The following is a 21,962-nucleotide window of genomic DNA, read 5'->3' as shown; positions in this document are numbered from 1 at the left end:
CAAATTACTCTTGAAATATTCTTTTTTTATTTTTTTTTAATTTTTTTTTTCAACGTTTATTTATTTTTGGGATAGAGAGAGACAGAGCATGAACGGGGGAGGGGCAGAGAGAGAGGGAGACACAGAATCGGAAACAGGCTCCAGGCTCTGAGCCATCAGCCCAGAGCCTGACGCGGGGCTCGAACTCACGGACCGCGAGATCGTGACCTGGCTGAAGTCGGACGCTTAACCGACTGCGCCACCCAGGCGCCCCATACTCTTGAAATATTCTTAAAGGTGGTAACGGAGACAGGCACACAATCTCTCAGTAAGTCCACATGGCCAGGTATTCCTCCAGCACTGAAATGGACCATTAGTTTTTCAGTGAATCCTAGATGAAGCCTTTGGTTGAAATTCAGGGTAGTAACGAATGAACAACATGAATACATACATAAATACTAGAATTTCAAGTCAAGGAAACTGCTCACACAGGAGGCACACGGAAGCTGAAGCTGACTCAAGAAACAGTGGATTCACAGTTCCACCTCCTAACTGCTCACTCTGGGGGAGATGCTTGATAAATGGAGTCCAGGCAGGACTGCCAGCATTACTCTACTTGCTATTATTAAACATTCTTTTTCATTTGGCTGAGTATCTGTGGTTGAGTTTGTGTCATTTACATGTACATATGATGTAATTTTAATATATTGAAGTGATGAGCTTGTATGCTGTCTCCAAAGAGAAGAGAAATGAATGAGGATAAAAACTTGGGAGAATGCTTATATTTATGTACAGAAAGGAAATTACAGCTGAGATGGGAACATAATAGTTATAAAAGACAACATCACCTCTCAGAAGTTAAAGGGAGAAAGAGAGGCTGTCATCTATGTCAAGGGCTCAGAAAAAGGCCAGGGAAAGGAGTGAGAGCTGTGGAATTCGGTCACTAGCACCAGTGTTAGCCTTTAAGCAGCAGCTTCAGTTGAAAAATGTAGGGAGGGGGATTGAAATTGCATGAATTAGAAAGTCTGTGTATGACAGAAGGGAAGCAGTGGAAGAAAGGGAAGACAAGGAGAAACAGGGTCAAAATTTTTTAAATATACAGGATTCCTTTAAGTTACTGATTTTCCTGTTAAACTTTGGTAGAGATTTAACTTAAGGAAAGGACAACTAGAATGTATCTAGCAATCTAAAACTGTGTAGTAACTGTGGCTAGCTAGGTAGTAGCACAGAGAACATACTTCTACAGCAAAGCCCCAACTGAAATGCTGTTGTTTTAAAAATAACACATTACTCTAAACTAAAATAATCCAATGTATAATGTCATTAAACTAATAAAAGGCCTAAAGAGCCTTCTAGAAGAATCTATGACATCCTTAGAAGATCCTTCAGAATCTTCACTGCATCCTTTCCCTGTTAAATCAGTCTTCACATCTTTCCCATTTTTGTCAGTAGCAGATTCATACTATCTCTGACTTGAAAGAATTAGGAAAGGTCACCAAGTTAAACCTTTCATCCAATGCTGAAAACTCCATCCAATATCTGTAATGAAAGGAGGTCACCCACTTATGCATGAAAATATCCACAGATGGGGAAATTTCTAGCTTCAAAAAGCACTTTTTTAAGTTTCTTTCTTCCTGGATTCATTAATCTCCTTGTCCCCACGCACCTACCTCCAACTAAAACAAGTCAAAGCATAACCCCACATGTCACCACTCCTCCCAACACTCTTACACGGTTTCAAATAGATACATTAATTTCTATTTGGCAATGTTCTTTGGATTTATCACTTGCTGGCCACTCCTACAATTAATACCTGACCCTACCCAAAACTCCTTTTACCATTTACTTTATCACTCACATGCTTAGTATTTTAGCAGCTATAAAGATTCCAACTTAGCCTATGCAATACTACCAAGATAATCTTCCTAAAATTAAAAATTCCCATTACATCCTTCCTATAGGAGGAACTTATAGGTCTTCCCATTTGACTTAATTTAAAAGGCAAACTTCTCTTCCTAGCTCTCAGACTTTTATACTCCTGCCCTTGCCCACTGCTCTCTATCATAAAGAAGTCCCTGTGAAACCCAATCTTGTTAATATCTCTCTCATACACCATGTTTACTCATCCTCTGCATCCAACTTTGCCTTCCTAAGTAGACAACATGCTTCATGAGAAAAAACTGTTTTATGTTTTACACTTCCACTGGATTCTGAATAGTAATCAGCACTACAATGAGCACATCCTAAGTGCTCAGGGAATACCTGTTGACTGGTTTTTCCCCACTGGATTTATACATAGTTTGAATGTACTGTTCAACACCAAGCCAGTGTTCATACTATTCCCTCCATCTGCCCTTTCTTTATGTGTAAAACTCCTATTCATCCTTCAAACTTCAGCTAAAACATCTCCCGTTAGGAAGTCTTTCCTGATTATCCTAGCAAGAATGAATATTACCACTTGTTTTCCTGTAGCATTTTACTTGTAAATCTATCACAAAACTTCAGTCATTTCGTCTGATAACATCTAGACGGTAAGGTGGTGTTTTTTGTTTTTTTTTTAAAGCAGATGAAAAAATCCATCTCTTCCTCATTTTAATGTGTCCCCTCTTTCCCTTACGCACTTCCCCCAGTGCCTAAAACAGTGCCTTACATGAAATAGGTGATCAACAAATACTTATGGGAGTGAATGGACTTTCTTCACCAAATATTTTCCTAAATGAAAACAACAAATACAACCAAATGAGTAAGTAAAGCATCTTAATAACTGTTGAGTTACATCATTTAGTAGCCTACTGTTCCAATGGTTAATGAAATTCTTTTGTTAGGTATTAGGTAGAAATCCTATTAACTAACCTAAAGAAAAGGGGATAGATTAATTTTTCAAGGTGTTTACTGTGACTGTTAATCTAGTATTTTGAAATGTATCTATTCAGGTTATTCTCCCCTGCAAAGCAACAGAAATTATATGATAAATATAAATATATCCTGGGTATTTTCTAGATAATAAAATACACATATTTTTTCAAGTCATCTGAGTTCAATAAATCAATCTCAAAGTAATATTCAAACTTCACTCTATGGATAATAGAATGTTAAGATTTTGGTAGTTTCATTTTATCATTATTTTTACCAAAAAACCCCAAAAGATGTAATAAATGTTTGATAACTTCTAACCCCAAAACTGCATTTAAATGTGAGAATCAATATACAATTTTGCTATTAAATGAAAACTTTCAAAAGTAAGAGGGAGCATGATATTAATCTAGGACTTCAACTGAACTCTAAGATTTTGAAATATAGCCAAAATTTGACTATTTATTAGATGTGTGGCTTTGATCAAGCCAATTAACCTCTCTGAGGCCCAGTTTTATCGTGTAAAATAATAGTATTTGCTTCATCTACTTCTTGGGATTGATATGAGCATCAAATGAGATGGCATAAAGTTGTAAGTGCTATTGTTTTTTCATGTCTTACTTTATATAATGTTCATGAGTGAGGGTTATCCTTCAATTTTCTGGAAATACTGAGGTCAGAATCAGTTTCCTTGAAAATTTGGTAGATGTTTTCTGTAAAACTGTCTGGGCCTGGTGTTTTCTTATGAAAAAAAATGTTAATTGTTCCTTTATCACATTTTCTTTTTATTTATTTTTTTTTTAATTTTTTTTTTTCAACGTTTTTATTTATTTTTGGGACAGAGAGAGACAGAGCATGAACGGGGGAGGGGCAGAGAGAGAGGGAGACACAGAATCGGAAACAGGCTCCAGGCTCCGAGCCATCAGCCCAGAGCCTGACGCGGGGCTCGAACTCACAGACCGTGAGATCGTGACCTGGCTGAAGTCGGACGCTTAACCGACTGCGCCACCCAGGCGCCCCCACATTTTCTTTTTAAAACAATTTGGTGAGATAGATTTTCCTATGAATTTCTGAGTTTTATTTAAATTTTCAAATTTATTGACAAAGTTCTTTAAGGTACTCCCATGTTTTCAGTATCTGCTATTTTTTTAAGTTAATTTATTTTCAGAGAGACAGAGAGAGAGAGAGAGCACGCATGAGCATGTGCACAAGTAGGGGATGGGCAGAGAGAGAGGAAGACAGAGAATCCCAAGCAGGGCTGGAACCCACGAAACCATGAGATCATGACCTGAGCCAAGATCAACAGTTAGACATCCAACTGACTGAGCCACCCAGGCACCCCTAAAATTTAAGTTTTAAGTTATGAAATTGTAGGCATTTAAAGTTTTTGGCTTTTATGCATTTAAAGGCATAAATATAAAATTAAAATAATTTCAGTGTAAAATTTAAAATAATTTTTGTTACAATAATATAAAGTAGTATTCTTTGTATTACTATTTCTAGATAAATAGAAATGTCACTAGAATGTTTGCCGGATAACCTGTGGTTTTGGAATGAGATATTTTATTAGTCTATATATATCTTATTCTTTTCCATTATCTAGCCTTCTTGAAAGAGGCCTTTGAAACAAAAATACAAAAACAATTTTATTCCTAATGATTCTTCCTTTCTAAAAGATTCAAATGAGACAGAATATGGTGCATTAGCTCTGAAGCACTGTTCTTCTGCCCTCCCCCCACCAGCCCCTCACACATATTTCATTTGTAGATATTTCAGGCAACCTGTGATGGGGCGTGGGGGTTGGGGTACGGGGCATCACATTAGGACCAAATAAGATTATTTGATTATTACATACATAGAAAGGCAAGTCCAGGATATGAAGCATAGCATAGGAGTCTTAAAAAGAGAGAATGGAGAAAAGATTTAAAATAGAAGCTTCTGTAGAAAGATTTGATTGGACTTTACGGGCATTTAAATACTCCTACAATTGTCACAAATATCAAAAATATATTAGATTTCAGACGAAATACAAGACAGGCTTGAGAAAAAGGTTAATCTATATCTTGTTTTTAGATTTCACATTTTCAGGGGTATAAGAATGTTAATTAAGTCCACATACTAAAATCCTAACACAAAATCTGAATCAAAAGACAAATACCTTAAAATAAAAAATTAAAATTGCTAAATGAGCTCCTTTTATTGTAATCTTTTTCCTGTTGTATTACCAAGTCACACACCTCGAGCAAATATTGCTGTAGACCCAGAGATGTACTGGCTTGCTTCTCAATTACCTTCTACTCTCAGTGCACTGGGCCTATTTGTATAACTGTTTTTCCCTACTTCGCTTGATATGAATTGCTAAGGGCAGGAAAGAAATGAATTCACTTAAATCACTAGCCAAGTCTCAAAAGACTAACTATCTAAATGACAAAATAGAGACATGACAAATTACCCGCATTATGACATCTTCAAAGTATTAACAACGCATGTGACCAAAATAGTAAATACTGGATAGATAATTCAAAGAATAAGGTTTCACCACACTTAGTCACATATATTCTTCAATAACATACCTCAGGAGGTTTGAATTCTTCAATTCCACCTTCCATTTTCTGTTTAAGTGCACTGTTTACTTGCTTAGCATTCTGAACCTTCAACAAAATAACCCAAAGTATGAATCAGATCACAGACTTAGGTAAATGTATGAATATTTAATAAATGAAAAGGATATAGGATATATACCAAAACCTGCTTAAATTTTATTTCAGGAGGACAAACACTTATACTTTATCACACTTGGGGCCATTCAACTAATACCCACATCAACTAATATATGTATCAACTAATTATATATATATATATATATATATATATATATATATATATCTAAAAAACTAATAGTCTACAAATCATAGTATCTGAGTATCTTTTAACAATATCGCCTCATAAGAAAAATGGTATATAAAGGAATTAAATTCCATTACTATTTCTCATTACCATAATGTTTTGATCAAATAATTATTCCAATAAGAATGATAATTTTAATAATTATAAGTATCACTGTTGGTGCTTCACATGTAATAAATCATTTAATTCTCAACTATTTTGTGAAGTAAGTATAATCAGTTCTGCTATAACCTGACATAAGCATTCTCAAAAATCAGCCCACTATGCAAAGTTGCACAATAAAAAACCACAGGACTTATGGGGAAACAGAGTTAGGGACACAACACTGAAAAACCTCATCGATGACAAAAAAAAAGGAACCTCATAAAAATAATAGCTTTATACATTCTAAATAAGAAATAAATTCACAAATGCTACAATAAAGATGGTACTTCACCTTGGAAAAGACCTGAGGTTGCTTATAGAAGGTAGTGTCAAAACAGTTGCAGCTTGTGAGTTACTGGGAAGTGGTAGAAGGAGGTTATTTGAAATCAGATGCAAAGTTTTAATACCACATGTGGATGTGTGTGGTTCGTAATATGCAGTGAACTGAGGGAGATAGTACACATCTCAAGTGTGTGGATATATACTCAGCTAGGTACAGTTTTTCACTGACAAAAATCAAACATAACCAAATGCAAAATGCACATTATACTCAAATTGTTTCCTAGTGTTATCAGTTGTGTTGGAACAGATTCATGTTTTCAAAACAAGCTTTATAGCAGAACTGACTCTACTTTTACTGTAACCATTTTAGAGATGAGGAAGGTAGGGCATAGAGAAGTCAAGAAACTTTCCCTAGGCCACAGCTCTAGGAGGCAGAACGTGAATTTGAACCATGCCAAGTTTTTAACTACTATTCTACTAGAAATATTATTAACATTTACTAGATTATTAAGGGTTAGGATTTTTTTTTGCTCATTTGGTTACATTTTTTCTTGGTTTGCTCTTTTTTTTTAGTTTGGACAATATTTATAAAGTGATTTGTGGAAATTTTTTCCTCAGAAATCATTCAAATGTGGTCAGCCATGTTAGACATACAAAGATAAAATGTAAAAGTCTCAGTCTTTAAAGATTTCATAGATTAGTGGGGAGATAAATATAAAAGTATAGTAAATGCTAAAACACCCAACCTAGACTTGGAGGAAGAGAGAGAAGGGAGTTAGTGTTAGTGGGTGTGGGTAGTGGGGAAAATAGGGTAAATTTTCCAAAGGAGATGACACCTAAATTTAGTTTTAAAGGATTAACAAGAATTAAGCAGGGAGATAAGGTTGGAGCAGGAAATGCCTTCCAGGCAGAACAGCAGGTAGAAAAGACAGGAAAGCAGTTAGGCTGGGCCAGAACAAAGAATTTGAATCTTGCCTAAAGACTAAAGGAAACTTTCTGAAGAACTTTTAAGCAAGGGAGTAAATGTAACCATATTTGTCTTTTTAGAGCAATAATTCCAGTTGTAATTTGGAGAAGGGGATAGAGTGAAGACGAAAATTAATCTAACAAGTCAGAGAAGAAATACTGAGGACTTCAATTACCACAGCAGGAAAGAAGGGGTGATGGTGGTGGCACACAGACGGATAAAATAAATAACTTGGAAACAAAATTAAGATGTGCTTGTGAAAAGCTGACAGGGGAGACTCAGGAATCAAGGGTAACTCCAGTCACTGGCCTGAATAAGTGAGTGTACGTGGTGCTGAGACAGGGAATGCAAAACGAACAGGTAACTGGAGTGGGTAAGGGAGAAGTCCGTTTGGACACTAGGAGATGGGTCTGGGATATAAAAGTAGTAGAATTTATAAACCCAAGAGTGCAAACCTTTACTACGTCACACATCAAAGGACTAACCGAGAAAGGAGTTTAAAGCTTTAAAGAAGGTCCTTCATAAAAATCAATAAATATAAGCTATAAGTGAAGTAGTAGTGTCAAGGATAAAGTATAAATACAGGTGACTGAGTACATTTTATCCCTTCATTATTTAAAAAAATTTTGAGCACTTGGGCACCTGGGTAGCTCAGTCAGTTAAGCATCTGACTCTTGATCTCGGCTCAGGTCATGAACTCATGGTTCGTGGTTCAAGTCCACATCAGGCTCTGTGCTGGCCGTGTAGAGCCTGCTTGGGATTCTCTCTCTCCCTCTCTCTCTCTCTCTCAAACTAAATAAAAATAAACTTAAAAAAAATAAAACAAAAAATAAAAAAACAAAAAATTTTGAGCACTTTTTAAAAATTTTAACCATGTTACCAAAAAAAAAAAGTCGAACGACTTTCATACATCAAAACTGGGTTTTCCTTGGCTTTAATACATTAAAATGACATAATCCAATCTAACTCATGTTATCACTTTCAGAGACACAATGCAACTGGAAATACTTTTGCCATTCCAGTGGATATTTCCAAAAAGCAAATGCCTATGGGTGCTCCTGCATCTTCAAAAGAAAAAGAAAAGAAACAGAACCACATTTCTCCAATGATGGCTGTATTTCCCACACTGCAGAAAAACAATAAAAATCATCCTCAAGAGTTTCAATATGTATTGTAACAAAGATTTCACTCCTTCAGTTTCCTTGCTGACTTCTTAGATCACTTGATTAGAAGACTGCTTTCATTGCTTTTTAACTGCTATTGGTACTTGGTGGGATCTAAGTTTTAAACTTCTGTAAAAAACATTACAAGCTATTTCATGTAATTTAATTTTGGGCTGAATATTCTTCAAAGGACTTTATAAATAATACAACATTTTAAATGAATCCCCAATTCACTTGTCTTTCTACCATATTGTTACTTTCTCCAACTTTATCAACAAATGATCTAATTCCATGTAAATTCAAGAGGAACCCAAGGACTGGCACTCTTCTAATAAAGCCAGTGACCAAAGGAAAGAAGCCCCTGAAAACAAGAAAAAAATCAATAAATTTCAAAGATCATGCCTACCGAAGGGCCAACCAACAAGGACAACAAATATACCACCCAGGAAAAATCCTGTAGCTTTCATGTTATGTTTTTGGAAGAAGACTCTGAATGTTCTTTGTAAACCAATTGCAAAAGCCAAGCTAGTCACAAATAAAACATTTCCAATAGCCAGTAGTGCTTTGTCAAATAAGAGAATCATTCCAAAGAACAGGAAAAATACTCCATATCCTGTTAATCCCACTCCAATTCTCTGGGTGTCTGGTAAGGAGATCATGGCTGCAATGGTGAGAGCAGTTGCAACAGAACCTCGGGGTGCCCAGGGCGTGAAGTAAAGTCAAGAGAAGCGCCAGGAAGCAGCCCAGGCAAGAACCACCACATCTTCTGGAAAGATGCAGCCACTCCTACCCCAGCTTTAAGACCATTCAAGCCATTTTTAAAAATATTACAGACAAAGTGTTTTAGAAGTTCTCTAAGGAGAAGGGGTGTTGTAGTTTGGGAGATGGGAGTCTTACATACATTCACTGTTCAACTAAAGGCTAAGCATTCAGTCAAAAACATGCTACCTATATTAGAGAGTCCAGCGTCAGAGCAGTCAAAGGAAAGGAAGTCTAAGAAGGAAGAAGTGGTTGTCAGTGTCAAATATTATTGAGCAGTAACAGATTCAAGAGAAATAAGAACCAAGAAGAGGGCATGAGATCTGGCAACTTGTTAATAAATAAACTTGAGATTGCTTTTGCAGAGGTAGAATTAGGATAGTGTATGGGGCAGAAATTAGATTGGGATGGGTCAGAGAATATGTGATGATAAGAAAGCAGAGGAAGCTAATATGGTAGATATTTATTCAAGAAGTCTGTTGGAGAAGAGAAGAGGAATGTAAGAGCAGTTTGGGGAAATAACAAGGGTCAAAAGATAGAGAAATCTGAATGTTTGGGATACAGAAAAACGATCTTGCTCCCACACTATACTGCTGCAAGATTCTTACATTTTATATACAGTGGTATAATATTAACTCCAAGGAAGCATATTGTAATACTTAAGCAAGGACGATTATGGTAGGTTGAAGAGGCATACTGCAATCTCTAGGGCAACTACTTAAAAGATGCGAAGAGATATAGTTGAAAAATGTAAGTAAGATCATGTCACACTTCTCTTTAAAATCCTTCAGTGGTTTCCTAACTCATGATTAATTTTACATTTCTTAACATAAATTCCTGTCTGCCTGTGCTGTAACGTGAAGGCAAGTAGAAATTAACGAAGAGCTTTAAGATGAATGATTCTGATCATACGAGTATTTTAAGAAGATAACGCTGACAGCAATGTATAACATGGAGCTGCAGAGAAGTGGATAGTAAGGACAATCAAAAGACAGTTAGGGTTGGATAAGAGGTGGTAAGGGCCTGAACAAAGGTAGTAGTGATGGGATTAAAAATGAGGGGACTGATTTAAAGAAAATTTCTCAGATAAAACTTACACAACTTGGTTACCACTTGGGTTTGTGTGTACTGGGGGATGTGATAATGGCAAGGGATAAATCAAAGATGATTCTCATGTTTCAGTAAGACAGAAAACAGAAAAGAAATGTTTAGGGGATAGATTAGATGCCTAGCAGGTAGCTAGAAATACAGCAATATAGAGCTTGGGAGAAAAGTCACAGCCTGAGAAGTAGATTCAGCTGTCACTGGCATGTAGTGTATGGTTGATACAGACCAAGAAAGTACAGACTTGGAAGAGTACCTAGATCTAAGAGACAGGGAAAACAACAGAGACAAATAAAAAGAGGAAAAGGTGACCGAGAAAGGCCAGAGACCTAATGACAACCATTAACTGAGTACATACTATGTGCGAGGCACTGCTGTAAGCATTATCGTGTATTTTCTTATTTAATTCTTCCCAAGCATCATATTGTTATCCACATTTCAAGATGAAGAAACTGAGTTAAGAGTTAAACAGCTCCCCTAAGGTTACACAGGAAGTAGACGATGTAGGTGGGGTCAAAATTTAGGTTCACTGACCCTATATCCTTACTCTTAACCATGATTAACCTAATTATGATGAGAATACATTTATAATACCTCGGCTGCTACCACTGGTAATAATGATGAGGAGGTGAGAGCAGCCAGTACTCACTGAGCATTCAAAATGTGCCAGACGCTGCTCAACAACCTACGCGTAAAATCTCAAACAATTCCCAACAACTTGCAAGAGAAGTAGGATTATTACCCCCAATTTCATAGATATAAAATTGAAGCTCAGAGAGTCTATTATTTCCCAGTATCACAGAGCTAACAGGTAGTGATGCTGGGATTCAAATTTAGAATAGACAGAAGCATCTTTGAATTTGGAAACAAAGTAAATTTTAAAGACTGAAACTTATGTAGCTGAGAAACAGGTAGCTGAAAAAGGTAGCTGAGAAAACGTGCAAAGAGCTGAAGTTCACTGAGGTTTCAAAAGGGGATAAACAAAATGGATAGGATGATTAAAAATGATTTTTATGAAATACCTGACGTTTTAAAGAGATCAGCTCCATGTCCAGTTGCCGCAGGATGGTGTTGGCTGCATTGGGACTACAGGAAACTGCTACCACATCCTCCTGGGTTAAATACATGCCCTTAGGTGGACGGCACTTGGAGCGCTGAGAGTGATGGCGGTGTTGTAAACTCTGATACTCTCTCCTTCCAAGTCCAATCTTGCTGGTTTGGACAGGCTGTTCAGTATTGCCCTAGAAGGATAAAGGTAGAGTAACAGGTTATTTCGTTTTCATGCACAAATAACCTGAAAACAGTCTATTACTAGAAGTATCTGCTGCACTAAGTACACCTAAAAAAGACTTCTAACCCATTACATCACGTATGAGTACACACGCAGCACTTACCAACGGGGGGGAGAAAAGTATACAACATAATGCATCCCTGACCCAATCTACTCAATAAAATGTTTGGTTTCCAGCCCAGAGGCCTATAGAGGACTATGAACAAATGAAAAAATAAGTTGGACTCTAAACTATTCTTGTTTGCTTCAAAATAGAACACCATTTCCCTCAGCAATAAAGGGCCAAAAAAGCTATAACTTATTAAGTGCAAAAGTATTTTAAGAAATTAAAAAGAAGCAAGTTAGGAATTATGACAAGTGGCCAATAACATTTCATTCTCACTTTAAAGTTGTTGAAAGAGAAGTAGGCCCCTAAAGATTAAAAAGGACACAGAATTATCTTTTTATTTTTTAAAAAAAATTTTTTTAATGTTTATTTTATTTTTGAGAGAGTGAGAGACAGAGCATGAGTGGGGGAGGAGCAGAGAGAGAGGGAAACACAGAATCCAAAGTAGGCTCCAGGCTCTGAGCCATCAGCACAGAGCTCGACGCGGGGCTCGAACCCATGAACCATGAGATCATGACCTGAGCCGAAGTCGGATGCTTAACCGACAGAGCCACCCAGGCACCCCTCTTATTTTTTTAAATGTTTATTTTTTGAGAGAGCGAGCGAGTGAGCATAAGTGGGGGAGGGGTAGAGAGAGAGAAGGAGATACAGAATCTGAAGTAGGCTCCGGGCTCTGAGCTGTCAGCACAGAGCCCAACGCAGGACTCGAACTCAGAACCGTGAGATCATGACCTGAGCCAAAGTCGGACACTTAACTGACTAAGCCACCCAGGTGCCCCGACACAGAATTATCTTAAACTTGACATTTCTAAACTCTAAATCTATTTATCTGTGAATAAAATATGATGTGAATTTGTATTTTGGAAGAGGTTAAGACAGTCCTAATAATAATGACCATGAAATGTTAAGTAGGATTTCATTGTTACTTTCAATATTCTTAAAGTGTGACATAAAAATACAATGTTATTCTGTGCTTCTGAGACAGGAATCCATTTGAAACTGCCCATTAGGTTGAATGGCACCTAATTTCAACTGAACAGATTTAATGCTCCAATTCTTTAGAAAAGGAATCCAAGGGGATAAGTGAGTATGCAGGAGCTGGCACTTGCCTAACACCCATGCTTCAATGGACAACAGGTGTCTCACACTGGGGGACATCTATGTGGCTCAGTTGGTTAAGGGTCAGACTTCAGCTCAGGTAATGATCTCACTGTGAGTTTGAGCCCTGATCCGGCTATGTGCTCTCGGTGCAGACCCTGCTTTGGATCCTCTGTCTCCCTCTCTCTCTGCCCCTCCCTTACACTCTCTCTCTCTTAAAAATAAATAAATTAGAAAGAGAGAGAGAGAGAGAGAGAGAGAGAAAGAAAGAAAGAGCGAGCCTCAGGTTGGTAGGGCCTTCAGACATTTAGCAAAAACAAATGCAAAGTGTCTCTAGAAGAATGCATTTTATTTATTTTTTCTTAAAGTTTATTTATTTTGAGAGAGAGAGAGCATCCATGTGCATGTGGGGGAAGGGCAGAGAGAGCGAGAAAGAGAATCCCAAGTGGGCTCCGTGCTGTGGAGCTTGAACTCACAAATCCGTGAGATCATGACATGAGCTGAAACCAAGAGTCGGATGCTTAACCAACTGAGCCAACCAGGTACCCCTTAGAAGAATGAATTTTAAACCCACATCTCAAAATTTTCCACAAGTATGTTCCAAGGAAAATGAGCTCCCAACCACAAACTGCAAACAAGTCCCATGAGTGACAGACAGCAGAACAACAGAATTAGATCTGCAAAGATTGAAGATATTAGAATTACTGGATAAAGAAAATACAACGTGTTACATGTGCGTAAAGAAATAAATGACAGAATTGAAAATATGGAACATTCTTTTATGAGTCTATCAGAACTGACTAAGCAGATATGCAAAAGAACTGAATAGAACATCTAGAAATAAAAAAAAAAAATAGTATAAAGAAGATTAGAAATTCCGTGATTAGAAACTCAGAAAATTAGAGCTCAGAAGAACAGCAGCAACTGCACACATGTAAAAATGACCATAATGCAGTACAGAAATATGGAAAGACAAAAAGATGGAAAATGAGATGGTTAAGAGACATATTAAAGTCCATTAAAATGATTCCCAAAGGAAAGAATAGGGAGAATGAGGAAGACATAATATTCAAAGAGGCAACCAGTGAGAATTTTACAGAACTTAAGACATAGGATTCAGGAAATACAATGAATCCAAAACAAGTTTACAAAAAACAAAACAAAACAAAAACAAACAAAACAAAACAAAACACAACACAACAAAAACACCAACAACAAAAAACCCCAGCTCCACACAGATACATTAAAGTGAAACACCACTGGGGTGCCTGGGTGGCTCAGTTGGTTAAGTGTCTGACTTCGGCTCAGGTCATGATCACCTGGTTGACAAGTTCGAGCCCAGCGTCAAGCTCTGTGCTGACAGCTCAGAGCCTGGAGCCTGCTTTGGATCTATGTCTCCCTCTCTCTGTCTGACCCTCCCTGCTCACACTCTGTCTCTCTCTCAAAAATAAACATTAAAAAAAAAAAAAGTGAAACACCGTTAAAGACAAAGTAGACATGTGCCTGTGTGGCTCAGTCAGTTAAGCATCCGACTTCAGCTCAGGTCATGATCTCACAGTGTGAGTTTGAGCCCCACATCAGGCTCCGTACTCCTGGTGGTGTGGAGCCTGCTTGGGATTTCTCTCTCTGCCGTCTCCCACACCACACACGTGCCCGTGTTCTCTCTCTCAAAATAAACTTAAAAAAAAAAAAAAAGACAAAGAAGAGACCATAAAAACAGAGAAAAAGACAAATTACCTCCAAAGGAATGATAATTAGCCTGACAGCAGACTTCTCTGCAGCAACAATAGAAATGAGAAGCAGTAGAATATTATATTCAAATAATTAACTGTCAACCTAGGAGTCTAATCCCAGCAAAACCAGGGTTTCAAGAACAAGAGAGATATAGACATTGTAGACATACCAAAACTAACTGTGTTTATAAGTAACAGATTCTCACAAATTTAACTTGTAGAAGATACATACACTTCAGGACAAGGGGAAATGATTTTTGAAGAAATGTCTAAAATTCAAGAAAGAATAATGAGTAAATTTTAAACACGTGTATAAATGTAAATAAAGAACAACTATATGAGATTTTAAAAAACAAGATGTAACTTAAATTAGACAAAAACAGCATATAAATGAGGAGGGTAGTGAATAAAGTCAACACATTCTAAAGGCCTTGTATTAATCAGAAAGTCATTAATTTAGATGTTAAGTTAAATATGCAGGAGAGTGTCTGGGCGGCTCAGTCAGTTAAGCGTCTGACTCTTGGTCTCAGCCCAGGTCTTGATCTCAGGGTCTTGAGTTCAAGCCCTGCATTGGGCTTCACACTGGGTGTGTAGCCTATTTCAAAAAACAAAAACCAAAAAAGCCTCCACCAAGTTAAACATGCAGGAAAATTTTCCAGGGTACACAATAAGAATAGAAATATAGAAACATCCCAAACTAGCAGAGACTAAAAAAATGGAACAGGAATTGCAGTCTTAATGCCAAAAAAAAAAAAAAAAAAAGCGAGCCATGAAGGAAGAGAAACAAAACTAGAAAAAACAAGTCAAAAGGTAAGAACAAGAAAGAACAAAAATACACATAGATCAGTGATTCACAGAGAACACTGTTGAAATGCTGAAAGAAAATAATAGAGAGATACCAGGTAAATACTTAATAAATGAAAGATACCAGGCAAAATAATCTTTAAAGCAGAACACATTACAAGAGATGAAAGGGTCATTACATATTGATAAAAGGTTCGATTCAACAGCAAGATAAAATAATTCTAGACTTCTATGCACCTAATAATAGCTTCAAAACATAAAATATCACAAAAACATCACTTCTCAATTAATTGATCAGTAAGCAGATAACAAAAACCATGCTAGCAAGGAAGCAAGCAGTAAGAGAACATAGACTTCAAGCACAGAACGGACAGGCTACAATTAATAGACACAGACAGAATCCTGTAACCAAAAGGGTATATATTCTTCTCAAGCACATAAGGAAAAACATTTCTGAATATTCCATATTCTAAACCTGGAGGTTTCAAAACATGTCATCAAAATCCTCAACATTCCAGTCACTGAGAAGTGGGGATCTATATCCTCTCCCCTCGATTCTGGATCAACTTCAGTAACTCACTTATAACCCACAGAAGCGATGCTGAATAACTTCCAAGGCTAGGCCAGAAATGGCTGGGTAGTTTCCACTTAGTGCTTTTGGGATGAATGCTTTGGAGAAAACCAGCCCATGGTAAAAAGCCAGATCACTCAGATCACTCACGGGCCATCAGGCTAGAGAGGAATGCCAGCTGACAGCTAGCATATCAACTACCAGTCATGTGAGCAAGTTGAAAACCTTCAATTATACTCTAGTCGATGCTGAAACATAAAAACCATGCCCTCTACAATTAGGAATAAGGTAAAAACATTTGTTATCATAATGTTCTTTTCAACATAATAATGGTGAACCTAGCCAGTTCAATAAGGGAAGAAATTAAAAGGTAGGTAAGAATTGAAAAGAAATAAAACTGCTATTATTCTCAGATAACATAAATACCTTTGTAGGAAATGTAAACTTATCTACAAATAAATTACACAGAAGTTTCATCTCTCCCTATTTGTATATCTCCACTTCCATATGTAGATTCAAAGGAATATCTAATATGGCTTTTCTAGGAATTGTTAAGCCTCAAGAGCAAAAGTCAAAGAACTTACTCTTTTTGTTTTATTTAGTTTTGAGAGAGATTGAGATCGTGCACAAAAGCAGGGGAGAGGCAAAAAGAGAGAGAGGAACACAGAGGATCTGAACACCAAGCAGTGGGACTTAACCTATCAGCTAACAAGACTTATTATAAAGATATAGTAATTAAGACATTGTGGGACAGGGGATATTTAAGTGACAAGCAGACTAGATAGCCATGTATATACAAAACCTCATATATGATAAAGCTGACACTGCAGACCAATTAAAAGAGATAAACTCACTTCCATATTAGAAAACAAAAATAACAATGGATTTCTACCTCACAACATGAACAAAACTAAATTACTAACAGATCAAGGACTTAAGTGTAAAAAGCAAAACTTTAAAATTTGAAGAATATAAAAGAACATTGAAATTTGAATATTTACACGCTTCTGACAAAATAGGTGTTCACCAAAACACGTAAAGAGAGTTAAAAGATAAACCACAAACTGCTAAAAGATATTGCAACATGCTTAACTAAAGGATTAGTATCCAAAATACATAAAGAATTCAATATGAAAGAAAACTTTTATATTCTGTCTTAAAAGACAAAAACCCAACAGAAAAGAAGATTAAAAAACAAACACAAATAGCATTTTTTCTAAAAAAGACACAATAGACAGAAAAATATTCAGCGTCATTAGTAATCTGATGAAATTGAGAAGACAACACCATTTCATATTACCATATCTGTAACATTTTATAAGTGATTATGTCACATATTGGCAAGTGGCTAATTAGTACCCTATGGCCCAAAAGAAATACAACTGAACTTGAACAATGTAGGGGATGGGTGCACTGACCTTCCTTGTAGTCGGAAATCTGTATGTAACCTTTAACTCCCCCAAAACTTAACTACTACTAATAGCCTACTGTTGACCAGAGCCTTATTGACAATACAATTAACACATGTTTTGTATGTTGTATATATTATACACTGCATTCTTAAAATAAACTTGGCTAGAAAAAAGAAAATGTTATGAAAAAAATAAACGTTACAGTACTGGATTTATTGAAAACATCTGCATGTAAGTGGACCCACAGCGTTCAAAACCCATGTTGTTCAAGGGTTGACTGTACATCAAATGTGGAAAATGGTCTGCCATTACCCAGTAAAGCTGAACATGGTTATACCCTAGAATAATTCCATTCCAAATACTGCTAGGGTATTACTCCGTCAAGTCACTGGTGGCATTTTGGTGGGAAAAATCTGTGCTGTGCATTGCAGGAGAGCTGGTGGGCATGCCTTTCCCACCACATACTGGCAGTGCTCTACAATCATCGTAATAACGCAAACCCCTCCATAATTTCTACATGCCCCTTATGGGTGCAATATTAAAACCTGCTAAACCTGAGAAGCTCTGTTCCAAAAGAACGCTTAAAAAATTTTTTTTTAAGTGTTTATTTATTTTTTGAGAGAGACAGAGCATGTGGGGGGGAGGGGCAGAGAGAGAGGGAGACACAGAATCTGAAACAGGTTCCAGGCTCTGAGATATCAGCACAGCTAGGCAGGTTTGGGAAGAAAGAGAATTCCAGAAAAAGAGAGAACCAACATAACCACAGGACAAAAGCCAGGGAACTAAAAAACTTATCTAAAACACTGCTAGTAATTTGAAATATGTGGGGTGGGGTAGGGAATGCCTCACTAGAGAGCTTTGTGTTTTATCCTAATCCTACAAAGCCATGAAAAGGTTGCCAGCAGTAAATTTGGTTTTCAAAAGATTGCTTCAGTAATAGGGTTAAAGAACAGACTGGAAGGGGTGGTGGGAAAAGTCTGGAAGCAAGGAGAGAAGACAGAACATTCCAGTAATTCAAAGAGATGAAAACCTGAAAATAAGGCAATGGCATACAACATAAAGAAAAGGACAAAATTTATACTTGAGAGAAAAAATTAAAAACAATGACAAAACAAACAGAATTGAGAAAGTATAGAATAGTATAGTTTAAAATAGTAACTGAAAAAGAAAAAAAGTCACCAAAATTGAGACACAACAGTTTAAAAAGTAGACAAGAATCGCGGAACCGTGTTACAAAAATCAAAGAACAGATTTTCAGGAAGAAGCGAGGGGTGAGTTACTTGAAATGATAAAGAAAGCACAAGTAGAATACAATGAACAATCAATCACTGGATATGGCAGTTAGGTCACTGGTGACCTCTGTCCATAGTTTCAGTGAAGTGAAAAGACAGAAGCCTGACTGAAGCAAAGTCAAGAGTGAAGTAGTACTAAGGAGGAGAGTTTCTTCTAGACTGGTAGAGAGATACTTATGCTTTTCTATTATTTTTTACTTGAGTGAGAGCGAGCGAGCGAGTGAGTGCACACAAGCAGGGGAGAAGAGCAGGAGAGAGGGAGAGAGAGAGAGAGAGAGAGAGAGAGAGAGAATCCAAAGCAGGCTCCACACTCAGTATAGAGTCTGATGTGGGGCTCGGTTGTGGTGGGGCTCGATCTCATGACCTCAAAATTGTGACCTGAGCTGAAATCAAGAGTCAGATTCTTAACCAACCAACAGAGTCACCCAGGCACCCCAAGATAGTTATGCTTTTAAACAGAAGACCTGGACATACTTTTGAGCTGCAATGAAAAAGCTGAGGGGCATCTGGGTGGCTCAGTTGGTTGAGCATCAGAGTTCAGCTCAGGTCATGATCTCACAGCTCGTGAGTTCGAGCCCCACATCGGGCTCTGTGTTGACAGCTCAGAGCCTGGAGCCTCCTTCAGATTCTGTGTCTCCCTCTCTCTCTGCCTCTTCTCCACTCATGCTCTCTCAAAAATAAACATTAAAAAAATAAAAAAAAAAAAAGAAAAGGCTGAAAATATGGCATAGAGAGGGATAACTAATGGGAAAAGTTCTAGATGTGACATGAAAGGATAGACGGGATCAAACAAGCAATGGAATTATATAGCACAAGGGAAGGGACCTTTGTTACTGTGTGAGACAGGCATTTAGGCAGACTTCATTCAGTAAATGTTCCTGATATCATTTCATACTGACAGATCTGTAACATTTTTTGAAAGTCTGATCACCTCAAATACTGACAAAGAAGTGGACAATGAGTACTGTGTAACGTGCTAGGAGATACAAGATACACAATGTAACTCAGTCCCTGACTTCAAAAACTTTGCTGGAATGTAAGGGAGCTCCTGCTTGATATTTTCTCTGTGGAGTAGATGAAGTTCTCTGCTGAGATTTTGGGCGGGGGAGAAGCGGTAGATGATGTATACAGAAAGCCAGCAACTTTTATTCAGGATTTATTATGTTCTGGGTACTCTAAGTGATTCTATACATATTACCTCTCTGATTCCCAGAACAATTCTTTTTCATTTTACCAATGGAAAACCTGGAGGCTGAGAGGTTAAAAACAGGCATTAAGGACTACACAGAGACCTGAAGCTATTTTTTCTAAGTAGCAACAATTTACATGATTGTGCCATGTTCTCCTGCTGTGCCTCTCAGACCAAGAACAGCAACTGAAGAAGCAGTGTGGGTTTACAGGGTTAGGGAAGGTATGCAAAATAGGGACATGGGGACTTAAAAGATACTAGGAAGAGAGCAATTTAAGTAGTTGATCCTTGGGTCTATAGCTCAGGGAAACAAGGCAGACTTGGAAAAAAATTAAGGAATCAAGTAATCTGAAAACATTTAGCAGTAGTAAGAAAATTAGTTACATATCAAATTGAGGCAAGAGTAGGATCCTTAAGTTGTCACTGATGAGAATTTAAGATGATGGCCAAGGGCCAGGACAGGCCACGGCAGTGAGTTCCTTAAGAGGAATAGGGGTCATTAAACAGGATGAGGTCACAATCTGTCTCCCAATTTCAATATTCACCATTCCACAGCTGTCTATAACACAATCTTTTACCCTTCAATATTGGGTCTATTTTGTACAATTACATAATTCCTTGCTTTTATAAATGAGTGTGTATAACAATTTAGCCTTTGCTTAGTAACTTTAAGTCATCATTATTATCATTTTGAGGAATATGGGTGCTTTTCTAGCTGGGGATTCTTCCGTCTCTTCCTTTGAGGCCGCTTTTAATTTTCACTGCTATCAGTATACCACTACTACAGACAGTCCCCAATTTATGATGGTTCCAGTTACAATTTTTCAACTTTATGATGGTGTGAAAGCCACAGGCATTCAACAAAAACTGGACTTCGAATGCTCCTTTTCCCGAGCTAGTAATACGCAGTATGATGCTCTCTCGTGATGCCGGGCAGTGGCAGTGAGCTGCAGCTCCCAGCCAGCCACGCAATCACGAGGGTAAACAACTGATTCACTGACAGCCATTCTATTTTGTCCTTTTGGTACAGTATTCAATTACATGAAATATTCAACACTATATTATAAAATAGGCTCTGTACTAGATAATTTTGCTCAACTGTAGGCTAATGTATGTTCTGAGCATGTTTAAGTTAGGCTAGGCTAAGGGATACTATTTGCTAGATCAGGTGTATTAAATTTCATTTTTGACTTCAATATTTTCAACTTACAATGAATTTATTGGGATGTAACCCCATTACAGACCGAGAAAGATCTGTAATTTCTAATTTGCTATAACATGGAACAAAAAAAGTATTTTCAAGAAAAACTGTGTAACAAAACCAGAAAGCATAATTTTACACTATACTATACTCATATCATCTGAGGGTGGTTTTCTTTTCTCTGGATTAAAGACTAGGGATTGTGGCAGGGCTTTTATACTTCTAAGTGGATGAGATAACCCAGCAATTTTTTTTTTTTAATTTACTTATTTTAAGAGAGTGTGCACAGAGGAGGGGCAGAGAGCAGGAGAGAGAGAATCCCAAGCAGGCTCCTTGCTGCCAGCACAGAGCCTGACGCACGGCTCGATTTCACCACCACAAGATCATGACCTGAGCCAAAACCAAGAGTGGCATGCTTAACTGACCGAGCCACAAGGTGTCCCCCCCTACCAACAATTATTTAAACTACTGGCTAACTAGGAGTTCTAGATATTACTTTTTTTTTTTCAAAAACCTCTAACACTGAAACTTACTACTTCCTATGCCATTATATAAAAATGTTTTCCTTAACATGAAATACGATTCATTCTTTTTTGCATGGATTTGTAGAACAACTATAAGCACTCTAATGATCATCATTACCTCTTTCTTGGCTTCTTTTTTTGGATCATAATCACTATCATTTCCATCCATTGGGTGTGTTTCTTCCACATCATCATCGCTGAGAAGAAACAAAGATCAGTAAACTTAATTCCATTTTTATTCTATTCCAGGGCTCTTATCAAATTGCAATACACCTTGCCAATAATCTCACTAAATATTCCCCAACAAAACATGAGCTGTCTTTGGGAAGATGAGCTTCTATAATTTAAATTTCTGTAGTATTTGGAAACATTGATCCTTTTGGGCACATATAATCATTTTAGCAAACATTTCTACCTAAAAAGCAGAGACCCAATAGGAAAAATATTTAGAAAGAGTATCATTGGGAAAGAAAACACATATATTAATTTGATATAATACTCATGATTTCAGTTCTCCAGTTGGAGGATAAAGACAAACACCAGGAAGCAAAATGATTTTATATCACCAGAAAGTGGTGAAATA

The 21,962-nt window shown here is 37.2% G+C and overlaps 2 protein-coding genes across 6 annotated transcripts in view; both read right to left on the bottom strand.

Annotated features, from left to right (window-relative positions):
• Positions 1–21,962, bottom strand: part of RCOR3 (REST corepressor 3) — a 53,094-nt gene that overhangs the window by 14,506 nt on the left and 16,626 nt on the right. For all 5 annotated transcript variants that reach the window (XM_047076793.1, XM_047076795.1, XM_047076794.1 and 2 more), the window contains 3 exons: positions 21,498–21,576; positions 11,181–11,399; positions 5,406–5,483 (listed from right to left, as the gene is read on the bottom strand). In XM_047076793.1, coding sequence (XP_046932749.1) covers positions 5,406–5,483; positions 11,181–11,399; positions 21,498–21,576 — 376 coding nt within the window. The remainder of the gene's footprint in view (positions 1–5,405; positions 5,484–11,180; positions 11,400–21,497; positions 21,577–21,962) is intronic.
• Positions 8,327–9,836, bottom strand: LOC124510095 (vesicle transport protein GOT1B-like). The gene is given in 3 exon segments (XM_047076798.1): positions 8,327–8,676; positions 8,678–8,701; positions 8,703–9,836. Coding segments are annotated over 3 exon segments (444 nt in total). The 5' UTR covers positions 8,955–9,836; the 3' UTR covers positions 8,327–8,508.

This window comes from Lynx rufus, unplaced genomic scaffold (genome assembly GCF_022079265.1).
Source record: "Lynx rufus isolate CCGP_SWC_20201006 ecotype Redwood Valley unplaced genomic scaffold, mLynRuf1.p SCAF_15, whole genome shotgun sequence".
Classification (NCBI taxonomy): Eukaryota; Metazoa; Chordata; class Mammalia; order Carnivora; family Felidae; genus Lynx; species Lynx rufus.
The sequence above is the reverse complement of the archived record's forward strand: the minus strand, read 5'-3'. Positions and strand labels throughout refer to the sequence as shown.